This window comes from Chrysoperla carnea, chromosome 2 (assembly GCF_905475395.1).
Source record: "Chrysoperla carnea chromosome 2, inChrCarn1.1, whole genome shotgun sequence".
Taxonomy (NCBI): domain Eukaryota; kingdom Metazoa; phylum Arthropoda; class Insecta; order Neuroptera; family Chrysopidae; genus Chrysoperla; species Chrysoperla carnea.
The window spans coordinates 76,062,644-76,083,301 of record NC_058338.1 but is presented as its reverse complement, the minus strand read 5'-3'; the positions used below and the strand labels follow the sequence as shown (position 1 = coordinate 76,083,301).

General features: G+C 28.4%; 1 protein-coding gene across 1 annotated transcript; it reads left to right on the top strand.

Moving 5' to 3' along the window:
- The first annotated feature begins 951 nt into the window (after positions 1–951).
- LOC123292928 (proton channel OtopLc-like) lies at positions 952–19,978 on the top strand. The gene is made up of 9 exons (XM_044873642.1): positions 952–962; positions 2,510–2,618; positions 7,598–7,952; positions 10,068–10,261; positions 11,658–11,820; positions 11,953–12,060; positions 12,842–13,076; positions 17,785–18,034; positions 19,574–19,978. The coding sequence occupies exons 1-9, from the start codon at positions 952–954 to the stop codon at positions 19,892–19,894; spliced, it is 1,746 nt and encodes a 581-aa protein (XP_044729577.1). The 3' UTR covers positions 19,895–19,978.
- Positions 19,979–20,658: the final 680 nt, after the last annotated feature.

Sequence of the window (20,658 nt, the reverse complement as noted above, 5' to 3'; positions counted from 1 at the left end):
TATTTACGATATACACACAAATAGATTATTTCTTTAAATTTAAGATAAAGTTTAAATTATGAATGTTTAAAGACACTGTAGGATAAGCCCAGTGTATTTTAAGGAATGTTTTTATGAAAAAGTTTCTGGTAATTACTTTATTTTGATTCAAAAGGCTTACATTTTTTTTTATAATATATATTTGTTCACTTTTAAACTACGATAAAATGAGCCCTACACGAAAAAAATCAGTTTTATAGAAATTATAATCGGATAAAAGAATACATAAAATAGCCATTCTTAAAGAGTCCTCAATGACAGCTCCGATTTTGATGACTTTTCTTTTTCCAAAATGATTGAAGAACTTTTAAAATCGGTTAAGTAGTGAACTCAAAAATGACTAGATGCATTTTCATACAAACTTTCATCTCCCATTACATTCTTTTGGGGGATGAATTTCGAAAATCCTTTCTAATGTGACACTTGCAGTATAAAATTAATATCTTCTCGAAATCCCAAACTTCTCTCATTAGCGATTCAGACTGTGCGTCGATATATCAGCCACGACATTACCTATTCCCCCTCCAGAAAACTTCACCCATTTGAAATGTTTCAGATTTTAAATAATATACAAAAAAAAAAATCATTTTGAAAAAAAAAATCATCAAAATCGGAGCTGTCATTGGGGACCCCCGACTAAAAACATTCATTGATGCGACTATCATTTCTTCATTTTGTTATGATTATACTTTTAAGAGGAAAAGAATATTTCTATGTTTCAATATTTCATCATTATCTTTAGATTACACGAACCATTTGTTCTAATATATTATTTGGTTTATGCATACCTACGTATTTTAATGGTCGCATGAAAAATAATACCTGTTTCGCATATTATTCGCCATAGTGTTTTATCCAACGAAATAAAGTGAAGAGACCAGAACCATGCGACAGAATTCATAATTTTCAATGATGCGGCCTTTGTAAGTTACTACCTCTTCCACTGGTTCCTGTTTTTTAAGCTTTTAATTATTTTAGAAGTGATTATTATTACGCGAGTTAAATAGCACCCTTTTACTCATAAATTTATATACTAGTCTGATACCCGCTCGTTTCGCTGGATCTAAAAGTGATAAACACCTCTTTATAGCGTCTACCTCTCTTGATGTGCACAGTTTTCAATTTTGTTAAATGTAAAATAATCATAATTCATTGAGTATATCAGAAAAGTTGGCCAGGAATGGTTTGACATTTACTATTTAAAATTTTTACAGAATACTTTAATTTATGGTTCAAAATGATGATTATAATCATAATTTTGAACCATAAATTACAGATTTCTGTAAGAATTTAAAATACTAAATGTCAGATTAAATTTTATTTTATTTAAATATACCTTTAAAAATTATAGCTCATGTGTTATTCTGAAGTATGAGCTATATTGCTTTACAGATGCATTAAAAATCATTCGCTAGTTCTAGCGTGAATACGTAACAAACAAACATCCTAACTTTCACTTAATTCGCATTTATAATATATAGAGATAGAGATAGATATAGAGATAGAGACTTCAAAAGTAATACAATTTTTTGCTTTACTAATCAAAGTAATACAATTGCTTTAAAGTTTTTGAAGTGCATTCTCAACACTTAAATAATACTTAAAAGCAAAATAAAAAAAATAAAATAACAAAATAGAAATATCATCTTTTTTTAAGTGAAAAGACTCTTTAAGCGTATGTTTTGTTTTATTTTTCAGCACTTTCAGTCTTTAAAGTATTAAAAAATAATTTACAAGCATCAAACGATATACCCATAGTGTCAGCATCAGCACCTGATTATAGAAATTATAATAATAATTGTTCATCAGCTGCAATTAATGATCGTAGCTTAACAAATTATATCAATTATGAATCTATTGTCTATGATTCACATAAACGAAATAATAGCACACATAAAAGTCATTTAAAAACTAATCATAATTTACAAATTTTGACCAATGAACAAAAAACTAAAAAATTTCGGTAAGTGAATATCAATTGTACCGTAAGATAAATACAAGTCGCTTTTGCCTCAAAAGAGTTGAAAAGTAAATCGACTGATGAAAAATTTCTTTATTTTCTTTGACTGATTCTTTGTAAGAGACTTTTTCCAGTTCAGCTTATTGAGTAAATCCTACGCTAAGATGAAATTGGTAAAATGTTGAAATGAAGGATTAATTTACTCAGGAAATATAGCAGTTATCTACAAATAAAAATACCGCGATATCCACAAAATATATTTGAAGTATGTGGATGTTAAGTGAATTAAGAACAAATGTCAAATTAGTAAAAATTTTATCCACGGACTTCAATCCCATATTTTCCCCAGCTTAGTCAATATTGGTACACTTTTCAATTCTCTCCGACAGAAGCGAGAAAGGGAAGCTCTCAAATTTGTGTCTACCTTATTACAATCCATAAGTTGGATTATATGAAATCCTTAGCCATTTATTAAATCGAGTATATAACTTTTATAAGTTTAAATTTCAGGTCTCAATTAACAACAATCTTGAGCAGTATTTATTGTGTTTTTGTGGTAACTTTAGGAGTCGTCATTTATATTAGTGACATTATTTTACAAAACACATCCATAGCAGAGGTATGTACCACATTATTTTGAAAAAATCTATAAATTTAATTGAAAAGTTTTCGTATGTTTACGGCAAGTCCTTTTACAAGGGTACAAATTTGAAAAGCGGTTGCAAAAATCCTTCCTACAATTTTTCCTACAAGTTACTACACCCGAAGACTTTTCTTTTAGAGGCTTTTATGGACGATATTCAAATGACAAAATATTTGAATTAAATGTTTATCAGTGTGGTTAATCCAAAAATAATATCCGTTTTCTTCCAACACGCGATCCTTGTAATGGATAATTATTATGAATATCAAAATAGATCAAATACAAAATAATTCTGGAAAGTGCATATATATTATTCAAAATGCCATCCATTTATACCAGCCACATTATTCGGAACAAAAAAATCATTTTTTGAATAAGAAAACAAAAAACTGTTTGCATAAAGACCTTAGGGAGCTTATAAAACAAACTAATATCTATAAACGAAATGTTGTTATCAGGTTAATATTCATCTTTTACAAAAAAAGAAACTTTTAATAAACAAAAATAAATTTTGATATGAAGTTTTGGTCTAATTATTATGCAGTGTGAATTACATCAAATATAAAACTGGTATAAAAATTGCAAGGCTCTTTTAATATCGAAGGGAACATAAAAAGACAAAGTATAATAATTTAGTTTGATTTGAGTTTTATATATATTTCTGTATTCGCTCCGAGCGTGAATTTCGTTTCCATGAGAACGATACACTACTTTAATTATAGAATTAATGGATGCATATATAATTGTGTGGATTGCATTGAAAACTTATATTTAAAATTTAATATTCTTGTTTCACAAATTTAAATAAATAATTACGATAATTAACATTTGAAAAATAATATTTGTACAATTTGATTTCTTATTTTCACAATTTTTAATGCATTAAGTTTAATTAATTAGTGTTTTTCAATCATTTTAATTTGACAGTTTCTATATCATTAACATGTAAATAATTGCAAATTAGTCATAACAGCCCACTTTATCTCCAAAATTTTTCACTTAAAGCGCTGGCATCGATTTTATTACCCCTACCATGACTACGCACACAACGAATATACATATATTTGTTTATAAGTACTTCCAAAATAATATAGTCATGAGGACACATCCTCCACTATTAGTTAAATTATTATTTTGTTTTGGCGGCAGAATGCGCTAGGCATACCGCGTACGGAATTGTTTACGCAATAACCAACTTAACCACTAGAATTCGAAAGAAGTTGCCAAAATATGCCATGCCTCTCGACCTATGCATTCACTTAATGTGCATTCAGTGAATTCATATAATTTCATATTTTTTCAAAACGTACCCTTTCTTGATTTGCTTTAACGTAGTTCCAGCATGGTATTTGCAGTTTCTATGTTAAAGCAATGGTACAATTTTTTTTTCGACAGAATTTAACGAAAAATTAAATTAAAGAATTTAATAACGCTTACTATTATTTCCCAAAGTTTCAGAAATTTTGACCGTTTAAAATGGGAAATAATTATGCCAACGTCCCAATTTCGATCAATTTACGTCAAAATTAATATCTCGAAAGTGAAAATTAATTTCTAAATTTTTTTTTTAGAATTGTATTGTATAAACATTTTTTTCTACTTTTTCTTCAATATATAATAATATCATAAAAAATAGTTGGAGAGACCGGACATTTTACATGCTTTAAATGGGACATGACCCTCAAAATCGCGAACTTTGTCTTTAAATATCTCGCGATCTAAACGGCCAAAAATTATGAAATTTTAGGAATTCATAAATAAAGCTATTATAAACCCGAGAAAAAAAATTCGGCCAAATCTGTCGAAAAGTGATTTCATGCTGGTACTACCTTAAAGTAAATCTGCTATCAGAATTAAATTTATTACTAGATTGATACCCGCCTGCATCACTGGGCCTAGAAGTACAAACCAACGCTTTATACCCTCCACCTTTATTGATTTCACTTATAACTCTCCCATAACACTTGAAGGGATTGTGTTACACACCTAAAAGATATGCACAATTTTCAATTTTTTTAAATTGTAAAATAGTCATAATTCATTGGGTATATCAGAAGTGACTATGGTTTGGCATTTACTATTTTATATTTTTTACACAAATCTTTAATTTAAAGTCCAAAATCTTGATCATAGATCTGCTACATCTATGATCTTCAATTTGAACAATAAATTAAAGATTTCTGTAAAAATTTAAAATAGTAAATGTCAGATTAAATTTAATTTTTTTTTTAACTATCATTATAAATAATAGCTCATGTGTTATTCTGATGTATGAGCTATATTGCTGTACAGTTTCATTAAAAAACATTCGCTAGTTTTTGCGTGAAAGCGTAACAAACAAACAAACAAATATCCTTGCTTTCACATTTATAATATATAGACATTGCCATTGTTTGAAAAGGGGAATTATTATTAATACCAAAACTGATCATATACAAAAAAATTTCGAAAGTACAAAAAATTATAAATCATATTTATTTATTATTCCAAATGCCATCCATATACCAGCCATTCTGAAAAAATCGAAACAAAATACTGAACATGCGAAACAAAAAACTGTTTGAATATAGACCTTAGGGAGCTAAAACCTATTAACGAAATGTTGTTATCAGGAATTTATCCTTTACAAAAAAGGAAACTTTTAATAAACAAAAATAAATTTTAATAAAACTAAAACCTTAATAATAATTGAATTTTATTTCAAAATTAAATATAATTTTCGGTCTAACTATTATGCAGTGTAAATTACATCATATATAAAACTGTTATAAAAATTGCAATTGAACATAAGGTAGTACCAGCATGAAATCACTTTTCGACAGATTTGGCCGAATTTTTTTTCTCGGGTTTATAATAGCTTTATTTATGAATTCCTAAAATTTCATAATTTTTGACCGTTTAGATCGCGAGATATTTAAAGACAAAGTTCGCGATTTTGAGGGTCATGTCCCATTTAAAGCATGTAAAATGTCCGGTCTCTCCAACTATTTTTTATGATATTATTATATATTGAAGAAAAAGTAGAAAAAAATGTTTATACAATACAATTCTAAAAAAAAAATTTAGAAATTAATTTTCACTTTCGAGATATTAATTTTGACGTAAATTGATCGAAATTGGGACGTTGGCATAATTATTTCCCATTTTAAACGGTCAAAATTTCTGAAACTTTGGGAAATAATAGTAAGCATTATTAAATTCTTAAATTTAATTTTTCGTTAAATTCTGTCGAAAAAAAAATTGTACCATTGCTTTAACATAGAAACTGCAAATACCATGCTGGAAATACCATAAAAAGACAAAGTATAATAATTTAGTTTGATTTGAGTTTTATATATATTTCTGTATATTTGTTTATAAGTACTTCCAAAATAATATAGTCGTGATTAACCATTATTATTTATGACAACCCAATATAACTATTAAAAGAAAATTTCTGTACGTAACGGGCTATTACTCAAATTCAATCGCGTCAATTTCTTTGGAAGTAATTAATTTCTCTTGGCTAAACGATAGTCCAATGTCTAGTGGCTATCAGGCAAAAGAAAGGTTTGTATCGGCGACCTGCTGTCAGACAAAACTTTCATCGCTTCCATAGAGACATTCTAACCTAAAGCAGCACCTTGTACTATGTTTCTATTTTTCTTCCTCCTATATACCTACCTTGTCCACCCACAGCATATTCTGGCCAAATAGAAAATATGTTGTCGCTAGATAGATATTTATTATCAGGGTGATAATGCAAACAAAAACTATTGCCACTAAAAAATTGTGTATCATTCCATTCAAGAGAATTTTATTTATTTATTTTCAATAAAGAGCGGTATAATTATCTAAAATTCCGAGAGATTGTCTATCTCTTAATGAGGCTTTCAACGAAACCTAATCAAAGCACTATTTCAACCTAGTTTTATCTCATTTCTTCATATCTTGGCTAGCTACACCCAAACTCTTTTTAAATTAATAATACCATTTTTTATTTATATTTAATAAAAAATAGTTATATTTTTGAAAAAAAAGGTAGTGACATATTTACGACCGTTGAGGCTGTAAGGTAATCGAAATCACGCTAAATTCACATTTTTCGGCTTGTTTCTATGGAAAAGTACGTATAATATGTATAGTGAATGTCAGCCAAGAGATCAATCATCCAAAACCATTGTGCGGTGGCGTTACGAAAGCGACTTTTTGATGTCATTGCCGTTTAAATTTATAGTTTAGCTTTTAAAATCTATTTGAAATTGTAACATATATACACATTAAAAATCAATTATTTTTATTTTTTCTCAGTAATTTTTAGTAAACTTTCAAAAAAAAAAAAAAAAAAAAAACATTATTTTCCAATCGCTTTCACTAAATTTGATATACAGTTTTTTAGTTTTAAATAAAAAATTTCAATAAAAAATACTTTTTAAGGAACAAACTTTTATTGTAGTCGAGTATGTGTGATTCACGCTCGGCTTTTTTATTTTTTAGAACAATAAAAGCTTGTTTCTTAAAAAGTATTTTTTTAGTAAAACTTTTTTTTTAGCTATAATAATTTCTTTAAAAAATTCATACCATACAAATTAATGTAAAAATTAAGTTGGAAGTCATGTTTCATGTTCAAATGAGAAAAAGCTATCTATACACGTTGGTTTTAAAATTAGTAGAATATTCATTTAATTATTGACATTGTGCATCACAAATGATCAGATATGTGAATTTTTCGTAATTTATATGAATATTTATTGATTATTCATGATTTATTGAAAGTAAAAGCTGCAAATATAGTATTTGATACAAATGACGGCCTATGTTATGATTTATTTATTAATATTTTATAAGAAAATAAGTTATCTTTTATCATAGGCCTTATTTATACCCCGTTTTCAACAATTTGAAAGACATATTGTATAAAAATAAATTCTTTTTTATCATTTATTTTTTAAATTAACTTATTTATTTTATATAAGACTTTCAGTATATACCTTATCCTGATTGGATTCTGTTATGTGGTATATTTATATGTAGATATAAGATTATATTTAAATAAAGTCAAATTGGTGGAGGTAACAAGGGCTTTTGATCGAAGATGTGAACACACTGCTGGTTTTACTACCCTTTTATTTAATACTTCTTCAACATCTACATGTTCTACGACATCACCAACTTGTGAATATTTTTCACCACCGTCTATAAATTCTATTCAAAATTCATCGTCTATATTATCATCTTTACAACAATATCAACAGCGACATCAAAAACATGATTACTGTTTTGATTCAGGTCGACATTCGGGAAGTTTTTATCTAAAAACTGGAGCTGCTGGTAATTATTTTTAACACTTTTTTTTTTTATATAGATATTCTCCTCTATGTGTCAGCGCATATTAAATCGATTTCTATAAAAACAACAGCCAAGAAAAGGGGAATTTTTTTTTAAAACTTACTTACAACCACATTTGGACAAACGTATACGCCCAAAATAACAGGGCCGGATTTAAATTTCTGCCGCCCTGGGGCACTTTAGAAAATGCCGCCCTATGACTGAAATTTTATTTTAATAGTTTTGATATCTTATTTTTTAAAAATTAGAATAACTAATTAATTGCAGAAAATTTATTATGTATTACATATTATTTATTACTGTTCTTTTAAATTAAAATTAATTAGTATTATTTGATAATTCTCCAATTTTAGGAAAATTCATTGATCAATTAAAGTTTCTGTTATCAAAAAGACATACATAATTTGAAAATATTTTTAATTCTTCAAAAAAAGTATATTAATTTATCAATTCCAGAAAATAAAAATATCAAATTTTATTTTTGCAAACCTTTATGGAAATAAATTAATTAAACTATTTTAATAGTTTTCACTTAAATTTCCCATATTATAATATACAAAATTTTGATTTGATACATAATGCATAAATTATATTTCTTGAAAAATAAAATGTTTATTTAAAAGAATTAGTTAATTATATATTGTATAGAAAATATTTTCTCACATTCCAAATTTTGCCGCCCTAGAAAATTTGCCGCCCTGGGCACTAGCCCCGACTGCCCCTAGTGTAAATCCACCACTGCTGAAAATAAATTATGCTGTAACGAATGACTATTTGATTTGATTTGATGTACCATCGACGAGAACTATGACAAATTTGTTTTTGCCAAAAAAATCCTTTGTTCAGTCCGTCCAAAAGTTATGTTCTAACAAACAAACGTTAAAACTCGAATTTAAAAGGCTTGTTTCAGATATCTAAATTCATTTTTCGGAACTCCAAGTTCCAGTGTATTTTGACATCATACGACTTTTATTCGCACCTTTTTAAGTATTGTTCCCAAAATTTAACTCAGTCAAGGGTGCGCTCATAATCATCGCGGTCCGTTCAAAAGGGTCGGGGAGGGGGAGGGATTAGTTCAATATCTTCGCTGAGCTGTGAAAAGAATAGTACAAGATCCGAATTAAGGTCAACTTTCACCCATCTGTTTTCCGAATGAAAGTTATTTTTTATGAAATGTAAAATATTTACAAATATCCCTGTAGTGGGCTGCCTAAAAAAATATGGTAAAGACAACTTTTAATAAAAATATCAAAACTTGGAAAGCTTGTAAACTTTTTTTTTGACTGATATTTTGTGGGCAATCGTAAAGCACCGTATTTGCAATAAAGTTATCTTTATTTAGATATACGAGTCAATGAATTAAGAGATGAACGAAATTACTATTCACAACCTGTATAAATGCGATAATAGTGAACGAAAAGAGGCAGGCAGCCTAACTGCTGCATATTCTTTATGGCTTTTACTTTCGAGTAGATCAAAATTCGTTACATATGCAAGTCAGTCAAAAATTTCAAAAAATTTTACTATTTATATTTTCACTAAAAGTAGTCTTGACCACATTTTTTTAGGCAACCCATTGCAGGGATATTTGTTAACATTTTATATTTTATAAAAAATAACTTTCATTCGGTAAACAGATGACTGAAGGTCCATCCTAATTGGGATCTTACACTAGGAAGAGTGGTAATGAAATCAAACTACCACTAACTAATTTTCTTGATACTTTTTTCTTCGCGCAATTAAATTAATTTGCAGGTTAAGTTTTGATGTATGAATATTTAATTTCAAACATTGGCTAGGTACTCTTATATTTTCAGAGCCCTGTATTCTTACAATGCCGTATGCACGTGTCTTGTAGTCATATATTGTACGGCTTCTATAGATTTAGCAAGATACAGAAATTCAAAATGTGTTCCTGACTTGATAATATAAAAATTACGTTCCCTCGGATGGGGGGAGGTCGAACTAAAGATTACGATAGGAAACATGAAGGGAAAAGGGGTTCCACAGTGACTGAAATTGAGACACGTAGTTAATTGGCGCTCCCCAACAATAAAGAAATTATTAGAATTATAGTTATTAACATTTTTTTTACAGGTTTCTGTTTGGGTCATTTAATTCATAGTGGATTATTGTTAGGATATCAAATTGTACTTTTAACAAAAAATGGCAACAACATGAAAAATACTGATAATAGTTATTCATGTGTGAATATTCCCACAGTTATATTGGATATTGTGTATCCAGTTTATTCATTTTTACAATTATATTTCATATTTAAGTATTCAAATGTAAGTATTAATGCACTATTTTGTAAAAACTATTGGGTGTCTTTCTCTGGCTTAAAAAGTCTAATTTGATTCTTCAACAGATTCGCAAAATATCAAGTATGGTGTTATAGCTAATCTAAGCTATTAAATAACACATTTTTTTGTAGATGTATGCAGGCTTTGTCATCGAGTACCCGTAATAGTAATTCCAAACTATTATTTTGTCTTCTATAGCACTATGTAGATAATAACAAACAGTCTGTCTGCCCTTCTAGGCGGACGAAAATTGTCGTGAATTCTTTATATTTTTATTTTTATATATTTACATCAGACTATTTTGTTTTTTAATTTTAAGTTAATGAACGTTATAAATTAAATCAACAGGTTCATATACATACCTTAAGACTTTCTCTTATATTTTTTGGGATCATATAATTATTTAGTGGCCGATCAGGACGCTTGAATAGATTGTTTAACTTGTTTCTGGAAACCATCTCAGATTGTTAGATTGACATTTAGAGGGCCTAAGAAGTGTCTACTTTTAATAACTTGTTATACTAAGTAAAAAGACTCTTTTTAAGTCACCCTTAAAAACGGTATTTATAATATAGGAATAAAATTTGTGATATCATAAACATATAGTTGAGTTGTTCAAGGAAGGGTTCAGAATGTTTCTATTCAGCCCAATAGCCAATCGTAGACTTATGTCGAATATAACTTTTAACAACTAAACATTGAGGCTTTAGAATCAAACAATCAGTTATTACTCTTCGGAACTTTATAAAATATGTTCAAAGATAGCTTTAAGATTTTGAAAATCTCAAAAATTTAATTTATTAGCTATATTTTTCCACTTTGAAAATAATCTTTTTGTTTTTCCAAACATTAAACTGTTAATAACTCAAAAGAGGTGAATTTTAGGAAAAAATCAACAAGGAGCGTTTTTGACGAAAAATTACCTAAAAAATCTCGGATGGCTTTATTTGACATCTGATTGTTTCTATGGAGAAGGAGGAGTAAAAAAAGTTGGACCAATAGGATTTTTGAAAACATTAGGAATAGTAATCTTTAAGCTTTTCTGAACAAGATTCAATTCTCAATTCAACTCTATTTAGAGCCTGCTTTTATTTTATCTTTTTGAGTCATCACAATGAATTTTTTAACCTAGTTTTTTTAAAATGAAAATTTACATATAATATCAATTTCGTAGTAGCGTAACACTTCATATAATAAAGATGTTAATAAAATACCTACAAATAGGTCATTTTAATAGAACCAAAAATAAATTCATTTCCTGTGATTTTCTCATTGTATGAAATCAACTAATGAACTTTTTTTTAAAATAAATTTTTATCTTAATTTTTTAATATTTCAAAATACTTGCTCGCTTGTCTATTGATTGTTTATCGTAATACAGGTGATTATAAATCGTAACACTGATTTGGCTCGATTTGGAATGATGCATTGTATTGCATCTAGCTTATGTTTTTGGATATGGACAATATTACGTGAGACTATGGATTCATTTACCCATCACTATTATAAGAATAAAATGCATGAAACAGCTGTATCACAACGTCGTATAGCGGAGGCAACATTTGTCAGTGATGATTACCAAGATGTACCAATTGCGTTACCTGTAATGATACAATATCGAGAAAATACGGATCAAAATATATTTTCTAATATTTTTAATAAATCATTATCTGCAGCTACGAGTGATGATCACTGTTTTAATAAATTTTTGGGTATCAATCAAATTTACGAAAATATTTCTCCATATTTGTATCCATTTACTGTTGAATATAGTATTTTGATTGGTAAGTACTTAACTTTACTTTTTTTACGAAGCTACAGGTTAACTTCGATAACCAAGCAATTACTACCCTAGTAAATAAAAAATGTAAAAAAAAGAATTAAAAGACCCAAAAATTACAATCATCGAATTTATTTTGTATGTATTGTCAACCAATTTCAAGATACGATGTTACCGCATTTACCATTAAGGCAGCCTTGACGGGCGTCTAGGACCATCTACCAAAAAAAAAAATCTTGAGTCTTTTTTTATTTTGACTACGGTATTGCTTGAATGAAGATGATATCTCGAAAGCCCTAATTCATTTTACTTTTAAATTTTAATTGCAATGAAAGTTTTGACCAAAAAATCACGAAAATCGTAATTACTTCAAGGATATATCTGTCTTTTGCAAGATAGAAGAAGCTGGTATCTCGAAAGTCGTGATTTAGATCGAATTTTGGCCTGTGACATCGTTTTCACCAGGTTCAAATTATATTGAAACAAAGTTTACTTAAAAATTAGGGAAAAAATCATATTTTCTTAAAATTGTATTTATTTTTTTTGAACGGATATTCTTTGTTTTTCAAGATTCATCGTTTTCAACCCATCTGCTTTTAAATTTAAGCATTTTGAAATTGATATCTCGAGAACCATGGTGGATTTTTTTGAATGAATATTGTACCATATATTGTTTTTAATTTTTTATATTTTCCTGTTGGATTACTTTTCTATCAGATTCCTATAGTCCATTCTGTATACTGGCGTAGAATTTGGAGATGATTTAAAATTTTTATTTGTTACAGTTGGAGTTTTGTATATAATATGGAGGAATATTGGTTATTGTATTGAAAACCAAAATGACTCAGACAGAAAAGGATGTTCAAATCCACCACCATTGACTGCCGAAAATGGATTTACAAGTAATTTAGTCATACACGCTGACTGTCATTCATCAAATAAAGGATTATTTGCTGGAATTATCATTTTAGTCAGTTCTTTAATTAGCATCATTCTATTTTTTCTCGCAATCTCAAATGAGTAAGTTTATGGTAGTATTTTTAATAGGAAAAGCAACACATTCTCGGACGACTACGAAACTTGTTGGCCGAGGTGCTAGCCGTTGCGACCATAAGAGTCCGGGAATGTATTTTTCCAGCGAAATTCACATCCCGGTTTCTCTGAATGTGTTGACCAATAGCGACTTTCAAGTTGGGTTTTGATTTTATATTGCCCTGTATTCATTTAAAATTCCAGAAAAAAATATTTGAACTTCAGAAAATATATTGTTTGCAATTAATTTGAATGTAAGTACCTTGTTCGCTTGTAGATGGTCTAAAAAACAACAAACAAGTTTAATAAGTTAGTTGATGCTGGAATGAATAAAAATTCTACTTTCCTTGTGGTATAGACTGCCTATAATGCTTGAATTAATCTAAAAATAATAGTATAGTCCTTTCCTTTAGAGCATCGGTTCTGGTTTTGGTTTTGGTTAAAGTACTACCTCCCTACCAGACGAACTAGAATAGCCATTATGTGTGCCTTTGTCCTGTGTCAGTTTATTCATTGAAATTTTTAAGTTGTCGTGCAACCGTTGTTTCAATTGTCGGGAATGGCATTTTTGATTCAATTAAAACGGATATTTTATTAGAGATTGCCAACTCAAAATTAAAATAAAACAAAGAAAAATATTATCAATACCAATGAAAGGCATCCTTGAACGGTAAATTTTTGCGTTTAATATTTTATTATGGTTTCAATCATGTGGCCGAAATCTGGATATTCTATTTACACAATTGCGGTAGTATTTCGCCGTTAACCCGACGAATGTTGTATTCCAAGTGTTGAACCGTCTCTGGGTTATCGGCGAACACAAATGTACTTACACATCCTCCAAAAAAAAAATATATATATATCTAATAGGCTTAAATAACACTATCTTAGAGGCAAATTAACCGGTTCATTACGTGTAATTAACAAAAAACTTTTTTAAATTTTTATACAAATATTTTATGAAAATAAAAAATTACAACAATTAATTTCATTAAAACTATTAAAAAATTAATTGAACAAATATTATTTGAAATGGAGAGATATGGTACTATTCATACCGTGTATTATTATTATAATTATTAATATGAAACTATTGTAAAATTTTGATGATTAAATTTGATGCTTTTGTAATGGATACCAATTTTCTTCATTCATATCATACTTATTGAAAACTTTAAACAACCCTTGAGAGTCATTAATGTTTGTAAAATATGTATTTAACATTACATGTATACGTATTTACAAAGAAACTTCTTTAAAATGTTGGTAATGCATAAGGGAATCTATTCAGAAAAAAGGTGAAACTCTAGAGCTTAAACAATTGGATAAATCAGAACAGAGCTATTATTTCAGTTAAATCGTGAAATGGATTTTCTTAGGATTTCAATAAAATTGAAATATAAGATTAATAAAAGTTCTCGATTTTATTTAATTTATTGTAGAGAGCTGTAATTTATGGAAATCTACTATTATTGTTTTTATGAAAATAAAATAACACTTCAATTTCAAGAGGGATTGAACGAAATTTTTTTTTATAACTTCAGAGATAGAATTCTCACTTTACGAATAGAAAATTGAAGTTGGATTTTAAAAATCTTTACTAGTATGCAAGATATGAACGCTTAAATTTCCTAATTAAACAAAGAGGAAGATACTCATACATTGATACTCAGACATAGCGACGTCATACATTGTTTTGCTAAAAGGAGATAAATTTTGAATGTAATCTTTGATTGCTTATAACTTTTTCGTTTTTTAATCAATTTTAATTTCACTTTCAAATTTTCGCATGGTATCAAGTCTAGTTTTACATTTTTATGGGTAATATGGCCAATTCGACATCAGGACTATCCCCTATTTTGCTTTATACATTTTTTACGTTTACATTTTATGATTTGACATTGACATTCCATAAATATTTTTAATAAAATAATTGACAATTCAACAAATTCTTTTTGTTGAATTTAATTTTAAAGAAATAAAGATACAAAATTTGTAGTATTGGTCACATTTTGAAAATAGATTCAGAATCCGAAACATGTCACAACAAAGTACCAATGTAACAAGTTGGAAAAGCAAATAAGAACTCTTGAACTTTAATATGTCTGAAAAAAATCCACTTATGGTGGTCTATTTCGAAAAATTGTGGACATTAATGTTTTGCGAATCTAAAGAAAATTGAGATCGTTGATTAAAATCAATCCCATTGGACAATCGTTCTGTAGCAAAAACCACCGAATTTCCAAGATTTAACATAAATTCGCAGCTTTAGTTTTAATATATTTTTCTAATAGACTTTATTATATTATTCGGGAATAGTACATATTTAGCGTACATATTTATACGTTTTTTTTTGCGTTTTTATCTTTCAAAAAGCGAATTTCTAAAATATTTTTGATTTACGAAAAATTAGAACAAAGAAAAATTGATGGGCGATAAATTTTTTTTATTAAAATATCTTCGCTATTCCTGAAAAAATTTTTGAAATAGTATGTTTCGATTTCAACACGAAGGTAGAAAACATAAGTTTTTGAATAGTTTTTTACCTACCAGAATGTTTTCCCTTTATTACTAAGAAATGATTTTAACAAGTGTCAAAACACTTTTAAAAAAAATTGTTAAGAAAATCTGATATATATTTTTTGCTACAAGCGTAGATTAATAGTTAAGTTACTCGATTCATTCTTAGAAGGAAAAACGAAGCCTTTCAATTTATCCCCTAAAGTATAAGTTTCTACGTGCTCTCTTATGAAAAAAAAAAAAAACCCAATTTGAAACGAAAAACAATTTTTAAAGACATTTCACTGTACATTCAACTTATATAGATGATATTCAATGTTATCACAAAATGTTTTGCGATATCATTTAATAATGACATGATATATAATAATGATGAACGAGAATTTCGTTAAAGTTTTGGTAAAAAAATTTTTGATTATAAATTGTCAAAGTCTCTTCTCATTTATATGGAAATTTATAATTGTTTTATACTTTGTGGCAACGTACAAACTAACAATAAATGTTATGTTTGAAATTTCAATTTGAAATAGAACTAATTACTATAACCCACCTATATAGGAAGTATATACAAATGTATACCTTTTCGTATTGTTACCTGTTTATAACAATGTTAAAACAAAGATTAAAGTCGGCCGTTCCAAAATTTATCATAGTATCGTTTGTTATTTGACGTTTTAAAATGCCGTTTCCTATGTCGAGGTTATAATATGACAATGCTATAATTTTTAGCCATATAAGTTTTATAAAAGCTGCAGCCAATCATAGATTTTTGTATATTGCCGAACAAAAAAATTAAGTTGTATTGGCTTTATTCTCCCGCCGAGGCTTGTAGACAAATACATATCTGGTGGACCTTGGATACCTGCTTAAAAAGGAAATAAATCATCATTGGGAATATTTTTGATTGGTATGAAATCATTGGTTGTTTGGCGTGAAACTTTTTATTTTTTTAAGAATCCTCTAAATAGTCATTGGTAGAAAAAAATTTATAAATAAAAGCGGTTTTCCAGATAAGAATGGTTAAAGTTACGATTGAATTTCATTCACTGCGATTATACCCTTTGCTTTATCGATTTTTTTTTTGATATGTTATAGGTATTCATATTCTACCTGCCCTGGGTACTTTTATTTTTCGAAAATTCTGTTAATTTTTCATTGTTCACATCCAGGTACAATAGAATAAGAAAAGTTACCTGAGTATAAACAATGAAAATATACCTATAACAAATCTAAATTTCAAATCGAAAAAGAGTATAATCGGAGTGCTTGAAATTCAATTGTAACTTTAACTATTCTTGTCTGGAAAACCATAAAATTTCATGCTAATCAAACAATGATTTCACGCCAATCAAAAATGTGTATAGAACAGTCTTAAACAAATTTGACAATTCAGAATATTTTATCCTACGCAGACGAATGTTGTGATATCTAGAATTTTGTTTCATTGAGTTTAAATTATTTTTATCGTTTGTCTTTCTAACCACAATAATATTAGGTTTTTGTGAGTTTTAATATTAGGTTTTTGTGAGAATGCAAGGAATGATATGCTACTTTTATATATATCAAAAAAGGTAATTGCGAAAACGAAATTTTATGCAACACAGAGTACTTTCGATGAAATTAAAAGTTACGAATTTCTAGCAAACCATGAAAGTAATCGAGCGTTGCCAAGTGTACTTTGACTTCTTGAAAGTGAACTAGTTGGTAATTTAAGCGTTAAGATAGTACTATCGGTAATCGGTATCGGTAATAGACTTTGCATTTAGAATTTTATGAAACTTGGCATAGTTGTCCATTATTATATCATAATTAACCAGTTTAATTTTTAGGGGCCTTCAGAGAACTGAAAATCTGAGCGTCGTGTTTTGTGAAATAAAATAAAATCTGTAATTTATCATAAGGATCAATGTTAAAATATCTTTTAATATTTTTTTCAGTTCTCTGAAGAACCCTAAAAATTTAACTGGTTAATTTTGATATAATAATGGACAACTATGCCAAGTTTCATTAAATTCTGAATGCAAAGTCTATCACCGATAGTACTACCTTAAATTAATTCTGTTTGAAATAGTATAAGCTGTTTAGAAAAACCACCCCACCCCTTCTGAGTTATCTACCAGTGAAGGGAATATGTATATATATTAAATCTACTTTAATAATTTATATTTTGTTTAAGGGAATTTATCGATGATGGATTATTTATCAATACAATTACAGAATTAATTTTATTGATTTTGATGACGATTTCTGGTATGGCTGCATACAGGCAAATATCAAAATTAGATATAAATCCGCATCCAATATCATTACTAGATGATCTGTTACTATTCATTTGTATACCAGCCTTCTTTTTATATGCTATTTTTAGTATTGTGCCGGCAGTTCGAGCTGGCAATATGATAAATATCGTTAATATTATGCTAAATGTAAGTATTTCTACAACTATTCATTTTTCAGCTAATCCTGTAAAAGACTAACTTGTCATTCTAATCACACAATACCTAATTTATATTTTCTGATCACACCCTCTATAAAATTTTTTCGCATAAACAATAAAAGTTGCTAAATTTGAATGGATTGAATTTTTTAAATTATTCTGCCTCCTACTATGATTTTCGAAAAATTTAATCAATTATAAAATGGGAGAATTAGAAATGGATTTATAGAAGGGGAAGAATAACAGTTTCTGCTAAAAATTTATATTGTAAAGAACAGTATTGTAAATGAACTTCTTCAAAAAAAATATTGGATAAGCAAAACTAATATTTGAAAAACATTTCTACAATCGCAGAAACGATGCAAAGAAGTTTTGAAGAGTAAATCGGTTTTGAATGCGGTTTTCGGTATTCGATTCGTCACAGCGTCTGGAAATTTTGTGACCTAAATTGATTTATACGAACATGCAATTTGCATAAATAATATGCCTTTTTATACCATGTATATGAAATATATACAAGGTATATTAAGTTTATTATACCATGTATATGAAATATATACAAGGTATATTAAGTTTAGTCCCAATTGTTTGAGTCCGTTTTCGGTTCTCTGTCTCTCCGTCTGTCTGTCCGTCTATCTGTCTGTCAACACGATAACTCAAAAACGAAAAGACATATCAAGTTGAAATTTTATAGCGTGTTCAGGAAATTAAAACTAATTTCGAGTTCGTAAATGAGCAACATAAGTCAACTGGGTCTTGGATCCGTTGGACCACCCATCTTGTAAACTGCTAGAGATAAAATAAAAGTTTAAATGTAAAAAAGTTCCTTATAAAAAAATAAACAACTCGTGTTTGAAACATTTTTTCGTAAACATCACTGTTTACCGGCGAGGGGGCAAATTAGGTACAAATTAGGTGTGGTTATCTAAGAGTGGATGATATTTATTCTTAATTACATGACGTAAAAAAACAAACGATTGGGTCATCAACACTATCTAGACTTGCTATTTCAACAATAAACTTAGTCAATTGTTCGTTTTCACTTGTTTAAATTGCCTTTCAAACTAACCGTAAATATACGAAATTCACAATTCGTTTAATAGTGATGAAAATGATTATAAACGTGTTACTCGGGGGTTTTTGTGGTCGCTGAACCCGAATATTGCATCAGAATTGGTCTCTGAGGTACCTGGTGCAAAAACTCACTATTAATCGAATTGTGAATTTAGTATATTTACGGTAAATTTGAAATGCAATGATAAGTAACGAGTTTGCACCGATTATATAACTAATTTCCCTAACGACGGGAATACCGTTTATCTTGCGTTCCAAGTACCTCGGAGACCAATTCTGGGGCGATATTCGTGTTTAGCGATACTTTTCATAAATACTTTCTAAAAATTAAATTACTTCTATCAATAAATTGCTGCTGCTTAAAATGAAATGCATGTTTATAAATATACACTACGCTTGTATACATATTAAAACACTTTTCGTAGAATACAAATTAAATTCCTTGTTTTTTTAGGTTTTACAAATTTTAGTACAAACACCATTTATAATTGATGGACTGCGTCGATGTAGTAATTCACAACAATTACGATTAGAAAAACCTGGACGTGAATTAATTACATTTTTAGTTGTATGTAATGTTGCAATGTGGATAATTGAAACGTTCGAAGTTAAATCGAATGATTTACAAGGTGACGCATTCGATTTTTATGGACAAGTATTATGGACAATTATTAGTCATCTAACAGTACCATTAACAATGTTTTATCGATTTCATTCATCGGTGTGTCTAGCTGACATATGGAAATCAGCATATGAACCAGCAAATCACTTATAATTCAATTAAAAATATCTTGGTTTGTACAAAAAACCTTATTGATTATGTTTCATGTCGTTTAAATAAAAACAGTTTTCAAAAATATTTTACAATTTGTGTACTTTTCATTGTTGTATTGTTATACCAAGACTTTCAATTTATACCAAAATTTCCTCATGAAACACTACTATAATACCTATGGAAACACTACTATAACACTACTATAATACCGTTCAAAGTAACTGAAAATAATCGATTTTATTAATTTATTCAAAGTAAAAAAAAATTTATAAAGAAAAGGAAGGTTTTGGCATCTAGTTTAAGACTCTTCTAACACGCAATCTCAGAAGAGCAAGGGTTGCGTTGAAAAATTTTTTTTTTTCAAAAGTACTACATATTTTGAAAAAACTACTACTACATATTTCGAAAAAACCAAAGAGGTACTTTTTCACCCCTTTCTTTAATTTCCACCCTCTTATTTAATAGCACTCCGCGATTTTTTTTATCTTAATAGCCCATTGAACGATTCCTGCAATAAAACCCTTGAACACCGCAGTTCCTTTCTATATAACATAATCAATATAAATCAGTCTAATAAGCACTTCCTTATACACAATTATACCAATCGCCCCTCTTTCCCTTGTAATATATCGTTGATATATCTTCCCATCTTTACCGCATTGTCCTGTTCCCTGACATTCAATATTTGATATGGGTTCCTCAACCTGTGCATTGGCAATTCAATAATAAACCCTCCTTATTAGCGTACCATAGCCTCCTGAGAA

Excerpts from the sequence above, each read along its gene's own strand:
- LOC123292928 (XM_044873642.1), top strand. Across the intron at positions 12,061-12,841 it reads TGAATATAGTATTTTGATTG|TTGGAGTTTTGTATATAATA; the intron begins GTAAGTACTTAA and ends TATTTGTTACAG. Across the intron at positions 18,035-19,573 it reads TCGTTAATATTATGCTAAAT|GTTTTACAAATTTTAGTACA; the intron begins GTAAGTATTTCT and ends TTGTTTTTTTAG.